The 15,694-nt window shown below is 40.3% G+C and overlaps 1 protein-coding gene across 1 annotated transcript in view; it reads left to right on the top strand.

Moving 5' to 3' along the window:
• Positions 1–15,694, top strand: part of DMD (dystrophin) — a 2,676,943-nt gene that overhangs the window by 2,535,463 nt on the left and 125,786 nt on the right. Inside the window, exons 65-66 of the mRNA XM_089653005.1 lie at positions 1,652–1,737; positions 14,480–14,637. Coding sequence (XP_089509131.1) covers positions 1,652–1,737; positions 14,480–14,637 — 244 coding nt within the window. The remainder of the gene's footprint in view (positions 1–1,651; positions 1,738–14,479; positions 14,638–15,694) is intronic.

Below are 15,694 nucleotides of genomic sequence, written 5' to 3' on the forward strand. Positions count from 1 at the left end.
TTCTATCGTGGTTCTCCTGGTCCTCTAATTTAAACGAAAGCTTTCTCTGTTCTCTACGCATCTCCTCCACCTGCATTTCCAAGTTATTCATTAATTGAATGTGTGCTTCCATTCTCTCCTCTGCCTCTTCTACTTGCTTTAGTATACGACTCAAGTCACTGGGTAATACCCCATCTAATTTTTCAGACACATCTCCAATTTTGCAAACATTTTGCGCCATGTCAATTTATGTAGGTATTTGTGACATAGCTCCTTGTTGTTCTGTAACACTCTGTTCCATGTCACTTTCCACATTTATTGATTCGTTAATCAGGTTCCCTTCCTGGCGCACAGCTGACAGTCTACAATGATCGACTTTTCTGATTCCTTGTTTTTCCTGCATTCGATTCTCTGGGCTTTCCTTCTGAAGGGGCATATAGTTTTTAATTGTAGTAGTCTTCACCTTTTGGTTGGGGGGTTTTTAATCCTCCTCCTTTAGCTGATTTGCTATTCATTCCTGGTTCAACTCTCCTGTTCCTCTTCTTTGTCTCAGACTTCATATAACTGTAAATGTCAGCTATGTACTGTAATTGCTTGTGCGTCCCAACGCTGGGTTTTGTGTTATAATGCAATATAATCATCACCTGTAGAGAGCCCTTTTTCTATTCTTGTGATTCTTGCCACCCCAATTCTGTTACCTTAGGGACTAGAGTAAGTTAAACAGTTCAACCGCCACTCTAAGAGAACCTCCACAGAATAGTCGTCTGTCAACTCAAAAAACTCAGGTGTGTTAATTTTAAATTGTCACACATGTATCAGATATAACATAAGACTGAAAGTCCTGCCTTTGCCTATGGCAACTCAGTCACCCTCTTCACCGACCCTTCAGCGCCGATCAGTTTCCATTTGCTTCTTGGCTCCTGTCTGGCCTCCGTGTTGGACTTCCGAACACACGTGTTGGGGGACTCTTTGCATAATTGATGGTCCAGGGGGTCCCTAGTTCTCCTAGTTTCGTCCAGAGCTCAGAGTATTCTTCATCCGTAGAGCCTCCCTGCTGTACTGGACCTTTAAGACTTTCCTGCAATCTCTGCAATATGGGAGGTCCTCTGTCATCAGGGCTATCCGGCCACCTCTCCTTCTCCCAGACCGCGGAGACCCCAGGGCTCCTGCCTTCCTTGTGGCCGCCACCCGGTTGCTCCGTGGAACTGGCTTCAGGAGGATCCTCCACCACCACCAGCTGTCACTGGGACCGTCCAGCTGCCGAGGCAGTCAGGGACATAGTTTCCCTCAGATCATGGTGGACGCTGTTCACTGTGCCATGTTCAGACCCCTCAAGTGTTAACCATCCTAGGACCCCTAAATTTACAGTTTGTTTTTCTACTTAACGTGGTGTGCAATGCACAGCTGAAAGCATATCTGTATTTATTTATATTTTTTAGTGGAGACGTAAATGGGTATAGACTGTTGTAAACAGTGTTTTAGATTTAGAAGCAGACTGTTAAGTTTCTGGTAGTCAGTGTTCCTGTGCTTTTGTTCTATTCATTTGTTCCTCCTCTGTGGTGGAATTTTAACAGAAGTTTTACGCATGGAGAACAAATATTTCTGAAATCTGTGTTCACTTTGACTTTAAATAAGATGTTTCACTTTTTTTCTTTTTTTTTTTCTTTTTTAGGGGCCGCACAGGAAGAATTCGTGTATTGTCTTTTAAAACTGGTATTATTTCCCTATGTAAAGCACATTTGGAAGATAAGTACAGATGTAAGTTTTTCTCTTCTGTATTAACCAGTGTTCTTATTTAGTATATGCATATACTGGTCATACACTTGCTCATGCAGTTTGCTGAACCAATCTCTAGGTGACTGGTTCCCCAATATGTTTGGCCAGTTTACAAGATCCCAATTTCAGTTCAGCTAAACTAGATAATGGAAGCAGACAATATGACACATACTTAAAGCTGATCTCCATATTTAAAGTCCTTTAAATAGTTTCTTTGGGCCAAGTTGGCCCAAATAATCCTCTTAGTGCACGAACAGGTGTGCTTGTTGTTGTATAGAGGCAGGCTGATAATGTCACTATCTCCACCTCGGCCAATCAGAGGAAGCTTTGTACTCATTCATAGAATATAAAAATTCTTGTAAATGACTGAGCAGTGCTGCATACAGGCAATATAATGTGCCCAGCAAGCACACCTATTAGTGCAGTGTAGGACATTAAGCCCCGGTTCACATATATGCGGCCGTGCGGGCCGCGTTTTGCGCGTACACGAGAGCCCATTCATTTGAATGGACTCCCATGCCCCGTGACATGCAGGGAAGAAGTCCCTGCACTTCTTCCAAAAACGCAGCCTGCAAGGGAACTTCGGTTCCCAGTATGGTCGTGTTTTCCAGTGCGGGCGGCGTGCCATTAGAACTATTGGCACCCGCCCGCAGGTCCGCAGCCCTCTGTGTGGGTGGTGCGGCTGCACAGATTTTTGTGCGGATCCACAGCAGCACCACCTGCACAGATGGGAACCTAGCCTAAATGTGGAGATTCGCTTTTAATGTATGTAGTCGCTTGACTAGATTTTACTATTTGGTTATATTATACCATTATGGGTAATTTGGTATTCAAGTACAAAATATCTCCTGGGTATTTGGCATCCATGACCAACTTTACAAGTGTGGCTAGTGAAGTTGTCCTTTGCCCATTTGACATCCCTTTTTGTCAACCAAATATCCATTATCATAGGGGGCCTGTTTTAGACCCTATGCTGGTCAGTAAGGTCTGAAATATTAGAAAGTGGCCATGATGTAAATTGTTGTGTTGCACCTCCTAATTGCATAATCTAAAAATCTAAAATAAGGCCGTGAGTAATTTGTCATCATGCAATCTTGCATTGCGTTTTAGCCTACCATCTTATTTGTTGTACAAATCAATAACTATCCTTTATTAAACTTCTTTTTGTCACACGATGGATATTTTATATAGTATCTGAGATGACATTTTATTGAGATGAGATGACATAGGGGGCCTGTTTTAGACCCTATGCTGGTCAGTAAGGTCTGAAATATTAGAAAGTGGCCATGATGTAAATTGTTGTGTTGCACCTCCTAATTGCATAATCTAAAAATCTAAAATAAGGCCGTGAGTAATTTGTCATCATGCAATCTTGCATTGCGTTTTAGCCTACCATCTAATTTGTTGTACAAATCAATAACTATCCTTTATTAAACTTATTTTTGTCACACGATGGATATTTTATATAGTATCTGAGATGACATTTTATTTGTTTTCTGTTGAAAATGGCACTAGAGCCATTGGGAAAGATTCCAGGTATATTACACACATTTATAACAACTACAGGTGCTATTTGCACCTTTTGGCTGTCATTTTTCCACATCCGTTTGTGCTCAGACAAATTTTAAGTTGTAAACAAATCAGTAAATCAAAAGTGCTGCACCTGAAAACATGCTGAGGCCTGGGGATAGAAAAACACCAAAACAACATGGTGTTAATGGAGGGAGCTGGAAACAGCCTCCAGTGGGTGATAAAATGGCAGTGTAGAGAAGCACAGTAATTTGTCTGTGTCATGCTTGTGAATTGCATTGAAATTTTATTGGAAATTCTGCTTAGTGGGAAAACATTAAATACTTATTTATTAAACATTGTTGTCATTTAAAACGGGGGGGGGGGCACCTACTCATTCCCAGCTGATCAGATCTTGCATTTGGCCTTAAAAATAACCTGGAACATTTTGCCCTTTTTAACAAAAAAGAAGTTTAGTGTCTGCTTTGCTTGTGCTATATAGTTCAAGGAAATATAATAATAATATATTTAAAAATAGATAACTTGGTCAAACGTAATGGCTCTAGATTATTTGAATTTTTGGGAAGAAACCAGAGATGCTAATATCCCTAACACCTGCCTTGTGCACACATTTATCAAATCAGTCGATTAATTCATGGGTTTTTAATCAATTCATTTAGATCATGGGGTGTTGAAAAAAAAAGGGGACATTCATCTCTGTAGGGGACAGGCAGACAAGATAATAAGGAGATCACCAGCAGAGAGCCTGGTTATAATGGGAATTTCATCTGCAATGGTAAATGTGCTGAATTTCTATTCTTGCTACATAATTAAACAAGGCCAGTGTTACAATATTCAGTTTATTGGGGAGGTAATGGGTACCAGTCGTGTCTGGATTTTGAGGCTGTGCCTTTCATACAGGAGCAAGATGAACAAAGCAGCTCAGTCTCCTCTAAACTGTGTAATGCCAGACGGAATAAAAAATTTTATTTCGATAATTTACAATATTATTTTTTATGATAGATCATGAAACCGATATGTGTGTAAAGATGTGTTTTTTCTGCACCCTTGTTGGATTCTCACAAGTAATTGAATCTCTTCTATTATGTTAGTGGCACCCTAGGAACCATTCTATGAGAAGTAAATACAAACCAACCACTACAAACACTGATTTATATGCTATTGGATCACATTAGGAATTTGCTGTTACTACCCAGTCTTCTGCTCTATTGCATGTAAACACATTAGACAAAGCCTTTTTGTTTCATGGATTTCCCAAAGCAATTTGTATGAATAACTAGGAATTCGCATAGAACATGTAATTTCATACTTCTAAAAGGTCTAAGCAGTCCATGACTTGCCTCACCACTTAAAGAATTGATGGTCATTAACATTACTTTGTGTGCATTATATTGTTTTCATCACTCCCAAACAGTGCTGTACAAATTAAACTGGGAAACTGAGCAAGTTTTTGCAAGGGAAACAAGGAAAGAAAGCAGTGATTTCCATTGCTAAACTTTGTTTAATCTGTTATGTTCCTGCACTTGAAATGGTTTCTATAAGCTATGCAGGAAGAAAAATACATGCTGTCCTCAAGTTTAATATTAGTACAACTTGACTGAAAGGAACATCTGGTCCTTTAGGGCCCTTTCACATGAGCTTGGTCTTCTAAGGTGTGGTAAATGTGTGTTGCGTTAGGACAGCCCTTCATTTAAACGAGGTTCCTATCACACCACAACCTACCAAAAACCATACCAAAGTGTGTGCAGCACTTTGGCAGCACAATGCATTCCTACAAGGTGCATTGTGAAGCCATTTACAGTCCATGTTACCCCATTATGTCAACATATGTAATGTGTTTTACCACCACAATACAGTCATGTATGAATAGGCCCTAAACTGCCTAACTGCAGTCTTTTTTTTTTTTTTTTTTTTTTTTAAATAGTGGTGAAAAATAATTTATTTTTTGTTTGTGTCCCTATTGGTTGATTAGGATATACCCTACTTGCTGCCCCTATGACACCTGTACAAGAATTTGAGGGGTGGTGGAATGCAGATCTCAATAAAAACATTGTTGTGTGTGCCCTGTTTTGTACAGTACACCTTTATTAAATATAAAAACCATAACTGTATGAACACACAAGTGTCAACAGGATGGGGTTCTTTGTCCACAGCCACTGTGCCTTAAAAAGTGCAACTGCTGCTAGAGCCAGTGGTACCACGAGAAGGTGGTTTATTCGTTTCTCCTCCACCACCATTATGCTGGCAGACTGGACTATAAAAATGGCACACATCCATGCCTACATACACTGAACCCTGGGGCTGTTTATAGACAGCCAACAGATCCCAGCCAGTGCATGTATCCACCCACCTCCTTCAAGGTGTATGATGGCTGTCAGGGTAATGCATTTTCAGAGGGCAGGTCCCCCTGTTACAAGTGTGGTTTTTCTATCCCTTCCCCAAGCTACTAAAATGTGTTTTTGTGTGTGTTCCTGTTAGGGAAGGTTTCCCATTGGTTCCTCTTTTGATAGAAAGATAGGGCAAATCTCCCCAACTGGAACAGAGACAGCAATGAAAACCTGGCAGACCCTCTAACCCTTTCCTACTCAAAATGTTTTTTTCTCTGGATTTGGGCTTTTAACGTTATTTTAATTTACCTTTTATAGATCTATGGGCTTCCAAAAGTCATGAAGCACTCCATAACTCTAATATAACAGGCTTCCTGTTTGGATTTGTAAGCAAGTCATTATTATTAAAGCTGAATTTCCCCCCCCCCCCACTGGAAGACTTCAGTGTGCAGCCCCCCCCAACACTTACCTGAGTCCACTTTCGATCCAGCGATTTGCACAAGAGCAGCCACTCTCCCATCTCATTGGCTGATACACAGCAGCAGGAGCCATTGGCTCCTCCCACTGCTGTCAGTCACAGCAAGTGAGGAGGGGACGGGGGCCGAGCCACACTCAGTGCCATAGAGGTGGCTCGGGAGTGAGCACGCATGATTGCCCCCAGAACAAGCAGCTTGCTCTGGGTGCATTAAGCATGGGGGAGGAGCCAGGAGCATTGGCGCAGGACCTGGAAAGAGGAGGATCAGGGCTGCTCTGTGCAAAACCACTGCACAAAGCAGATAAGAATGACATTTTTGTGTTTTTGCTTTTGTTTTTGTTTTGTTTTGTTTTTTTTGTAACCTACACCTTTAGTATCACTTTAAAGGATAAGTTCACCTTTAAAAAAAATAAATGCTAGTGGTGCACCAAACAAAAATTCTGGTGCCAAACCCGATACCAAAAATTCAGAATGCATATGGCCAAAAACCGAACCGAAACCAAAATGTCTGCGTATGTGGGGATGGGGAGGCTCCAATTTTTTTTGTATTTTTTTCTACTTTCATGTATATTTTAATTTATTTTTTTTTAACTCATGATTTTATTTCTACCACATAGGGGACCAATAGTCCCCTATGTGATCGCATATGAGTGACAGGTCCTCTTTGTAGGGGGTAGGGGGGGGCAGTGTGTGCAAGGAGGGAGCAGGAGAGGAGCAGTAAATACAGTGAGGGAGCAGTGTATACAGAGAGACTTCCTCACAGACTGTCACTATGTCTGTGCCAGTTTTTAAATGCAATTTCCGGCTTTTTTTTTTTTTTTTTTTCTTCACTATAGCTCAGATAATGAGCTGTCACTTTCCCTGGAGCTAAAGGAAACTGCTTCTTTTGGCTTGGGGGGGAGGAGGGAAATAAGAAACTTCTTTTTTTTTTTTTTTTTTCCTTCACTATAGGTCAGAAAATGAGCTTTTTCTTTCCCTGAGCTAAAAGAAACAGCTGGTAATTACATTTAAAAACCCGCACAGACATACAGTCACTGTATACACTGCTCCTCTTCTGCCTTTCTCTGCCCCCCTCCCCCTTACATCTGCAGTTCACAGATTAATTTTTTGCTATCGGCATTGCTATTTTCGGCGGATATGTTTCGGTGGCCGAAATTTTGGTGCATCCCTAATAAATGCATATCTTTTGTTGCAGGTAAAAAGCTTTGCATTTTTTTTTTGCTAGGAGCCTGCAAAACATTGCATCTGCAAGAGGCTCCTGCAGACTGTCAGTGTAAGCTGTTTGCTCGTACTTTGTATGGTCAGGCATTTACACAATGACAGGAACCATCCGTGAACTACCCAGAGCGTGCTCACCACGCAAGGCGGTTCTCTTGTTCTGGGAGGACGTCATATGACGTCCTCCCATTCTAACCGCTCATACGCGGCTCCAGGCGCGCGCAACGTGGTGATTGGCGGTGCACTGTGTTCCTTGGACACAGCGGATCACCGATCAACGGAAAGAGCCGAAGATGTTGGCTCGGTCTTGTGATCAGCTGTGTCCAATTACAGCTGATCGCATGTAAATAGGGAAGTGCCGGTCATCAGCATTTCTCTCCTCACGAGCTGTCACGCTGACAGCTCGTGAGGAGAGCCGGTAATTGGCATTCCTCGGAGGGGACATGTACACTGATCATCAGGGCACTGATGATCAGTGTGCCCTGATGATCTGTGTAGCCCCCGCAGTGCCACCTGTCAGTGTCAGCTGTCAGTGCTCATCCTTGCCACCTGCCAGTGCCACATTTCAATGCCTACCAGTGCACATCAATGCCACATATCAGTGCCCATCTGAGCTGCCTTTCAGTGTCACCCATCAGTGCCACCTAACAGTGCCAGTCAGTGCCACCTAACAGTGCCAGTCAGTGCCAAATATGAATGCTGCCTTTCAGTGCCCATCAGTGATGCCTGTCAATGCCCATCAGTGCCACCTATCAGTGCCCATCACTGCAGCCTCATTAGCGCACATCAGTGAAGGAGAGAAATCACTTATTTACAAAATTTTATAACAAAAACTAAGAAAAAACTTTTATTTTTCTAATTTTTTTGTGGTTTTTGGTTTAAGAAAAAATAAAAAACCCAGAGGTGATTAAATACCGCCAAAATAAACTGTCTCAAAAAAATGATAAAATTTTCATATGGGTACAGTGTTGCATGACCGCGCAATTGTCATTCAAAGTGCAACAGCGCTGGAAATTGGCCTGGGCAGGAAGGGGGTATAAGTGCCCTGTAGGCTAGTGGTTAAAGTATAAGTTGCAGGTAAATAAATTTGCATGTATTATTTTTGGCAGCAGGAGCCTGTAAAGCATTGCATCAGTGATCAGCAGATCACTGGTGCCATGCAGGTCTCCTGCAGATTTCTCAGTATATCTGCTTTCCCGTATGGGATGTATGAGCAAGCAGATATACTAACAGGAAGATTCAATCAACTACCACCGCTGTGGAGCGCTGTGGTAGTTTATTGAAAACTGCAAGCCGACAGCCGCTAAGTCTGTCGGACTTGTAGTGCATTCATTCATGGAACTCTGTGAATGACTGTTTTCAAATCTGACAGTACAGGGAATTTCTCCCCTTACTTCTTTTAGAGGGAGCGGGGAGCATCGGGAGGCAGCTGCAGCATTGGGAACATGTTACATGTTCCACCTAAAGACTGGTGGAACATGTAACGTGCTTCCAAAGGTGAACATATTCTTTAAGTTGGCTAACTAGTCAGCCTACGTATTTGGTTGGTGGTGCAGCAGCAGGCCAATATTGTAATATCCAGTAAGCTACGTAGATAAAGTAAGAGACCAAAGGCAGTATGCTTTGGGCTGGTAATAAGTGTCAGAAAACTTGTCTTCTTACTAATTGTTGCAATGACAAATGTTTAAGCATTCTCTTGTTTATTTATTTTGTTTGTTTGTAGGTGGAGAAAAAAAAAGCCAGATCTGCCCATTTCATCCAAAACTCCAAAAATGGACTGGACAAAATTATTGGCACCCTCAATTTAATATTTGGTAGCATACTCCTTGGGAAAAAAAATAAAATCAATCACTTCCTGTAATCATCAATGAGTTTCTTACACCTCTCTACTGGAATTTTGGACCACTTTTCTTTTGCCAACTTCTCCAGGCCTCTCAGGTTGGAAGGGTTTCTTTTCCCAACTGCTGTTTTGAGATCTCTCCACAGGTGCTCTATGGGATTGAGAGCTGGACTCATTGCTGGCTAGTTTAGTACTCTCCAGCGCTTTGTCTTAAGCCATTTCTTTGGCGTGTGCTTTGGGTCATTGTCCTGCTGTAAGACCCATGGCCTGTGACGGAGACCCAACTTTCTGACATTGGACCCTACATTGCACCCCAGAATTCTTTGGTAATCTTCAGATTTCATAATGCCATGTACATGGGCAAGACATCCAGTGCCTGAAGCAGCAAAGCAACCTCAAAACATCAGTGAACCTCCACAATGTTTGACTGCAGGGACTGTATTCTTTTCTTTAAAGGCCTCATTACTTATCTGAAAAAAGTAGAATGATGCACTTTACCAAAGGGCTGTTTAGTCTGTCCTCAGCACAATGATTTTGGCTTCTTCAAGTAGGTTTTGGCAAATTCCAATCTGGTTTTTTTAGGCTTGTGTCAGCAGTGGGGTCTCCTACCATAGTGTCCCTTTTCATTCAGATGGCGACGTATTGTTCAAGCTCACACAGTTGTACCCTGTGCCTGAATGTCCGCTTGCATTTATCTGGAAGTTGATCGAGGTTCTTTAGCCACCATTCAAACAATCCTTTGTTTCAATCTTTCATCCATGTCCAGGGAGATTGGCTACAGTGCCATGGGCTGTAAACATCTGGACAATGTTGTTCACAGTGGACACAGGAACATTACCATCTCTGGAGATGGACTTGTAACCTTGAGATTGTTCATGCTTTTCCACAATTTGTGTTCTCAAATCCTCAGACAATTCTGTGCTGCTCTTTGTTTTCATGCTCCTTGTGGCACACAGACACACAACAGAAAGGTTGAGTCAATTTTTCACCATTTTGACACCCCGGTCACATCAAGCCTGACTTTGAAATCATGTGACTTACAGTGAAGTTGCACGATTTCAAAGTCGGGTGAGATGCTGATTTCAAGTGCGATTTGCAAGACATCTGACACAGATGTCTATGCAAATCGCACCAAAAGTAGTACATGTACTACTTTAGAAATCGGTGCGGCTCCGACCAAGTCAGAACTGCACCGATATGACCTCTGTACTTGCGGACAATAGGGTGCGACTTGGCATGCGATTTGCAAGTTGCATGTGATGGGGGGGTGTAAGTGATTGCTGGTGTGATTTCTATATTATCAGCACGTGTTAATTGATAGAGGTGAGTTTAGTTACAAATTACAGGAGCATCACAAGCATGGAATTCTATTATTTCTTACAATTTTGAGAAGGTGCCAATAATTTTGTCCAGTCCATTTTTGGAGTTTTGGGTGCATATTTGGCTTTTTGTTTCTCCACTTTTTTTGTATCGTACCTATACAGACATACGAAATAAACATGAGTGCCTACACATTTGTGTTTGAAACAATTTTCTGGATGACGTGGAGCATTATCTGACAAATGAAGGGATGCCAATATTTTTGGCCATGACTGTATTTGCTGTGCTGGGTCTGTTGATTAGATTGGACCAACAGCTAATAGGGAGGTATGGTCTACCAACAGTGATTTGGAAAGCTGGTCATCGGTGAGAATGTTCAATCTGATACCTGAACTGAATAGTTTTCTAACATGGGACTGCTGGGAGATGGTGACTGATTCCCAGCACTATGTTATCGTTTAGAAGAAAAATCTACAACTAGGAATTTACATTTTGTTACTCATACAATTCTTTTTAAGTACTCTGGGGATTTTAATGGCCATCTCTGCATTCTAAAACTCATTTTCTCTATGCTGCTCACATTTTAGAACATGTTAGAACTATAAAGCCAAGCTATTTTTTTTCCAAACTATGACATGCTAAATCTGATATATATATATATATATATATATATATATATATATATATAATCACTGCTTTTTTTTTTTTTTTTTTTTTTTGAGGGGGGGAGCTACAGGGGCACAGAGATTGGTAAAAATATATAAGATCATTGCAGCATACTATAACACCTGGCAAAAAGTATAGAATCGCCACTCTTGGAAAATGTTCCTTCAGTTATTTCATTTGGTACAAAAAAAAACTAATCACAGACATGCCTTCTTATTACCGGAAACAAATATGGAATCACTCAATTCTGAGGAAAATATTATGGACTCATGAAAAAAAAAAAACAGTACAGTGCACCACTAGTACTTTGTTGTACCACCTCTGGCTTTTATAACAGCTTGAATTCTCTGAGGCATGGATTTAACTATCGACGAACAGTATTCTTCATCAGTCCGGCTCCAACTTTCTCTTATTGCAGTTGCCAGATCAGCTTTGTATGTTAGAGCCTACATGGAACATTTTCTTTAATTTCCACCATAGATTTTCAATTGGATTGAGGACTATTTGCAGGCCATGCCATTGACATTATATGTTTTTCTTGAAGGAAAATTTTCATGACTTTAGCATAATGGCAAGATGCATTATCCTGAAAAATTATGTCATCATCACCAAACATCCTTTCAATTGATGGAATAAGAAAAGTGTCCAAAATCTCAATACAAACTTGTGCGTTTAATGACCATCTTCTCTCCTGTACCATTACCTGACATGTAACCCCATTTCATCAATGATTGTGGAAATTTGCATATTTTCTTCAGGCAGTTGTCTTTCTACATTTCATTGGAACAGCACAAAACAAAATTTCCGGGATCATCACCATGCCCAATGCAGATTCTTGATTCATCACTGAATATCACTTTCATCCAGTCATCCATGATTGCTTTTCTTTAGCCCACTGTAACCTTGTTTTTTTTCTGTTTAGGTGTTAATGATGGTTTTCGTTTGGCTTTTCTGTATGCAAATCCCATTTCCTTAAGGCCATGTCTTACAGTTCAGTCACAGACATTGACTCCAGTTTCTGCCCATTTGTTCCTCATTTGTTTTATTCTGCATTTTCTACCAGTATGCTTACCTTTTCCAACCTTCCCATTTGATTTGTACTTGGGCCAGATTTTAGACACCGCTGACTGGGAACAACCAACATCTTTTGCAACATTCCGTGATGATTTACCTTGAAGATGTTTTATAATCCTCTCCTTTGTTTCAACTGACATCTTTCGTGTTGGAGCCATGATTCATGTCAATCAGCTTGGTGCAACAGCTCACCAAGGTGTGCAAGCACTCTTTAACTGCAGACTTATTAGCAGATATAATCTGATGCAGATGTTTGTTTTAGAACTGCAAAGTACATGGTGATTCCATAATATTTTCCTCAGAAATCAGTGTTTCCATATTTTTTTCCTCTGCTTGATCTCTAAAAACTGGCGCAATTGACTTTTTTTTTTTTTTATTATAAATGTTTCTTAAAGCCAGAAGGTTGGGATGTTAAATGAAACTAGTTTTGAGGCATGTCTGTCATTGTTTTTTTTTCCCCTACACAAACAATTGAATGAACATTTTCCAAGAGTGTTGGTTCCATACTTTTTGCCAGGTGTTGTAATATTGGAGAAACGGTTTGCACTCTACCCAGAAGCTGTGCATGGGGCACACTTAACTTTTCAAATGACAATGATCCAAAACATAAAACAGAGTTGTCCTTTTAATGGCTGCAGCAGGAAAAAAGTGAAGGTTTTGAGTGGCCATATTCTGACTATAACCTAATTTTGTCCAAACACAAGTTTGGAACAAACTCTGGCTGATCAGACTTTCTTCCAAATGTATAGAGCGTTTGGTGTGGATGAACATGACAACTGCGGACTTTATTAATAATTGCTGAGGAAGCAGCAGCATGCACACGCTGCATCATTACCAACTACTGATGTCACCCAGCCTATTCAATTACATCGCTGGGAATTCTTGTCCATGGAAAGTTTTGGGCCATAATGTCATCACTATCCCCGCCCTCTTCCTTTTTATATAGGCCATGACAGCTTAGGGAGCTGTTATTCAGTTTTGTGTTCTGCAGCTTGTTGAGGTTTTGTTTTGTTTTTTTGTTATTTTGTTAGTCAGCTGTGCTGGGTATTATGATTGATGGATTTACAACAAAGGAGTTTTTTAGCATTTTTATTTTTTTAAATAAAGAACTAGTCAAACTTTTGGGTGTCTGTTTCTAAGTGACGTTTTTAAATTTTTTAATTTTGTGAATGAATAGAGGTAAGTTCCCCATACTCATTCATGTAGGGGGATGGTGGGAGGTTCAGTATCTGGGCCTCCCCTTTATTAAAGAGGACTTCCAGATACGCCTCCTGTCTGCAGACCCCCACAACCACCTGGCAAGAATTGTGGGAATTATGCTCTTGTCATACAGCAAAAAAACACCATGCAAACCCTTCCAAAGTTTCGCCACAATACATAACAAACCCTTAGAGGTCTACCATGTATTATAGGATTCCTTTGGGGTCTGTGTGCCCTTTTTCTTTAAAATAAAAAGCAGCAAGGAGAGACCTGTCATTTTCTAGCAGTCTTTTTTCCCTTAAATGTCAGAGCTAAAATGACAGCTTCTGGGTGCATTTTCTTGCATTGGTATACAGTATGTTCCAAAGGACAGTGCAGACCCCCCCCCCCCCCCTCTGCTATTATGTGGAAACCTCCTTGCCTATTAGCCCAGCAGAAAATGGTCATTTTTAATTTGATTCGGCACCCATTGATTTTTAATAGGTCTAAATTTCTTTGAAGTTTGCTGAACCCTGATTAAATGGAACCTAGGGAGATTCGGCTCATCACTGCTCATCTACTTTAGGGAGAGCTCACACATGTATTTCATACTAGAAAACCAAAGAATTTACAGGACCTGAAGTATTTTTTCCAAGACATGGGCAACTTTACTATGTGATAAAGGATTTTCAAAGTATACTAGACTCAGTCAGTGACCAGTCTGTGTAGAATTGCATAGTATTCCTCTGCCTCACTTTTGCTTAGCTTGGACTAAGAACTGCCAACTTCTATTTATCCAACAACTATTTCTGCATAAGACAGACATTAGTAATAAATCCAAAAAAGGTTCCTTATATCATATAGGAAGGGGCAGCTAGAGGGAGGAGGCTTAATCCTTGTAATTGATTGGTTCTTTTACATAGTCCATTTTGTTTTTTAAAATACATGTTGCTTCAAACTTTGGAACTTGGAAAACTAGATCCAAATGATCTAGCTTACAGAAAAACGTACCTATATTTACATTAAACTGGCTGTGCAAAAATAGCTATATCACATTCAATCAGTCATTTGGGTTTAACAAATTTTGTTTTTCAGACCTGTTTAAGCAAGTGGCAAGCTCTACTGGATTTTGTGACCAGCGGAGACTGGGACTCCTCCTCCACGATGCCATCCAGATACCTCGGCAGCTGGGTGAAGTGGCTTCCTTTGGTGGAAGTAACATAGAACCCAGTGTTAGGAGCTGCTTTCAGTATGTAAGTAATTGTTATTCTTTAAGTGAATGTAAGGATACAAATATGGGAGCTGCTGTTGGCAGTTAACCTGATCTTGGCTTCAATACCTTGGGATTCACCAACTTGGAATAAGTAGAATTCAGACCTTTCAGACTTGCGCATGGTCAGTGACTTATTAGATACAAAGGAACAAGATGAGCCTGCACCTTTTAAAAATAAGTCAGCAATGATCGGCCCCATATTTTTTCTTTTTTTTCTCACATGGTTTCTTTCATTTATATAGTAAGTTGATTAGAAAAAGTAAATAGTATTTTTTTATTTCTGAGAATTTCACATCATGGGTCACTAATCTCTTTCTTGGCAAAGCATTCTGCATTTTTTTTTCTTCCTATTTTCTTTACTTTATAGCAAACAAAGCTTGAGAACAGCGGGGTTCCTGCAGACGTAAGCTTCTTAAAGATAACAAGGATTTAAAGATTTGTTTGTGATGAAAAAAGGATATCTATAGAGCAGAGCTGTGTTGATTAAGGGTATATATTCAGTTTTTGTCTAAGTAAGTTTAGTAATTACTTGGGGGAAAAAAAGAAAATAGAAATAGTGCAAAGCATAATAAAAAAAAGGTGCTTGAACACAAGTAATCCTATTAAGGCCTTTTTAAATGATGTAAAGGAATAGGGATTTCATTAATTAAGCACATTGGCCTTTGTTGTTCTGTGGACTCATGGTTTGCCAAAATGGCCCAATCCATCTGATGTCTCCTGCATGCAAGGACCCACATTACCTTATTTTATCTATTTTGAATTTTAGTAAATTTAATGTGCACCTTAAAGAGTGACACCTTTTGAAACAACCATGGGAGAGGCAATATAAATATGAACACTCGGCTGAACAAGTTGTGCTCTGTTGTGGTTGGTTCTTTTAAGTGCCATCTCATGTCTATAGCTAGCCTTATGGTTTGACACTGGAAACATTTTTTTTCTTTAAGGTTCGATTGTAACGGTGCATGTTTATAATTTTTAAAGTGACACCAAATGTTATCCTTATTCTCCAAATATAATTAATGAACATCCAGTACTTA

Source organism: Staurois parvus, unplaced genomic scaffold (assembly GCF_062004578.1).
Source record: "Staurois parvus isolate SC_StPar_1 unplaced genomic scaffold, SC_StPar_1.0 ptg000696l, whole genome shotgun sequence".
Classification (NCBI taxonomy): domain Eukaryota; kingdom Metazoa; phylum Chordata; class Amphibia; order Anura; family Ranidae; genus Staurois; species Staurois parvus.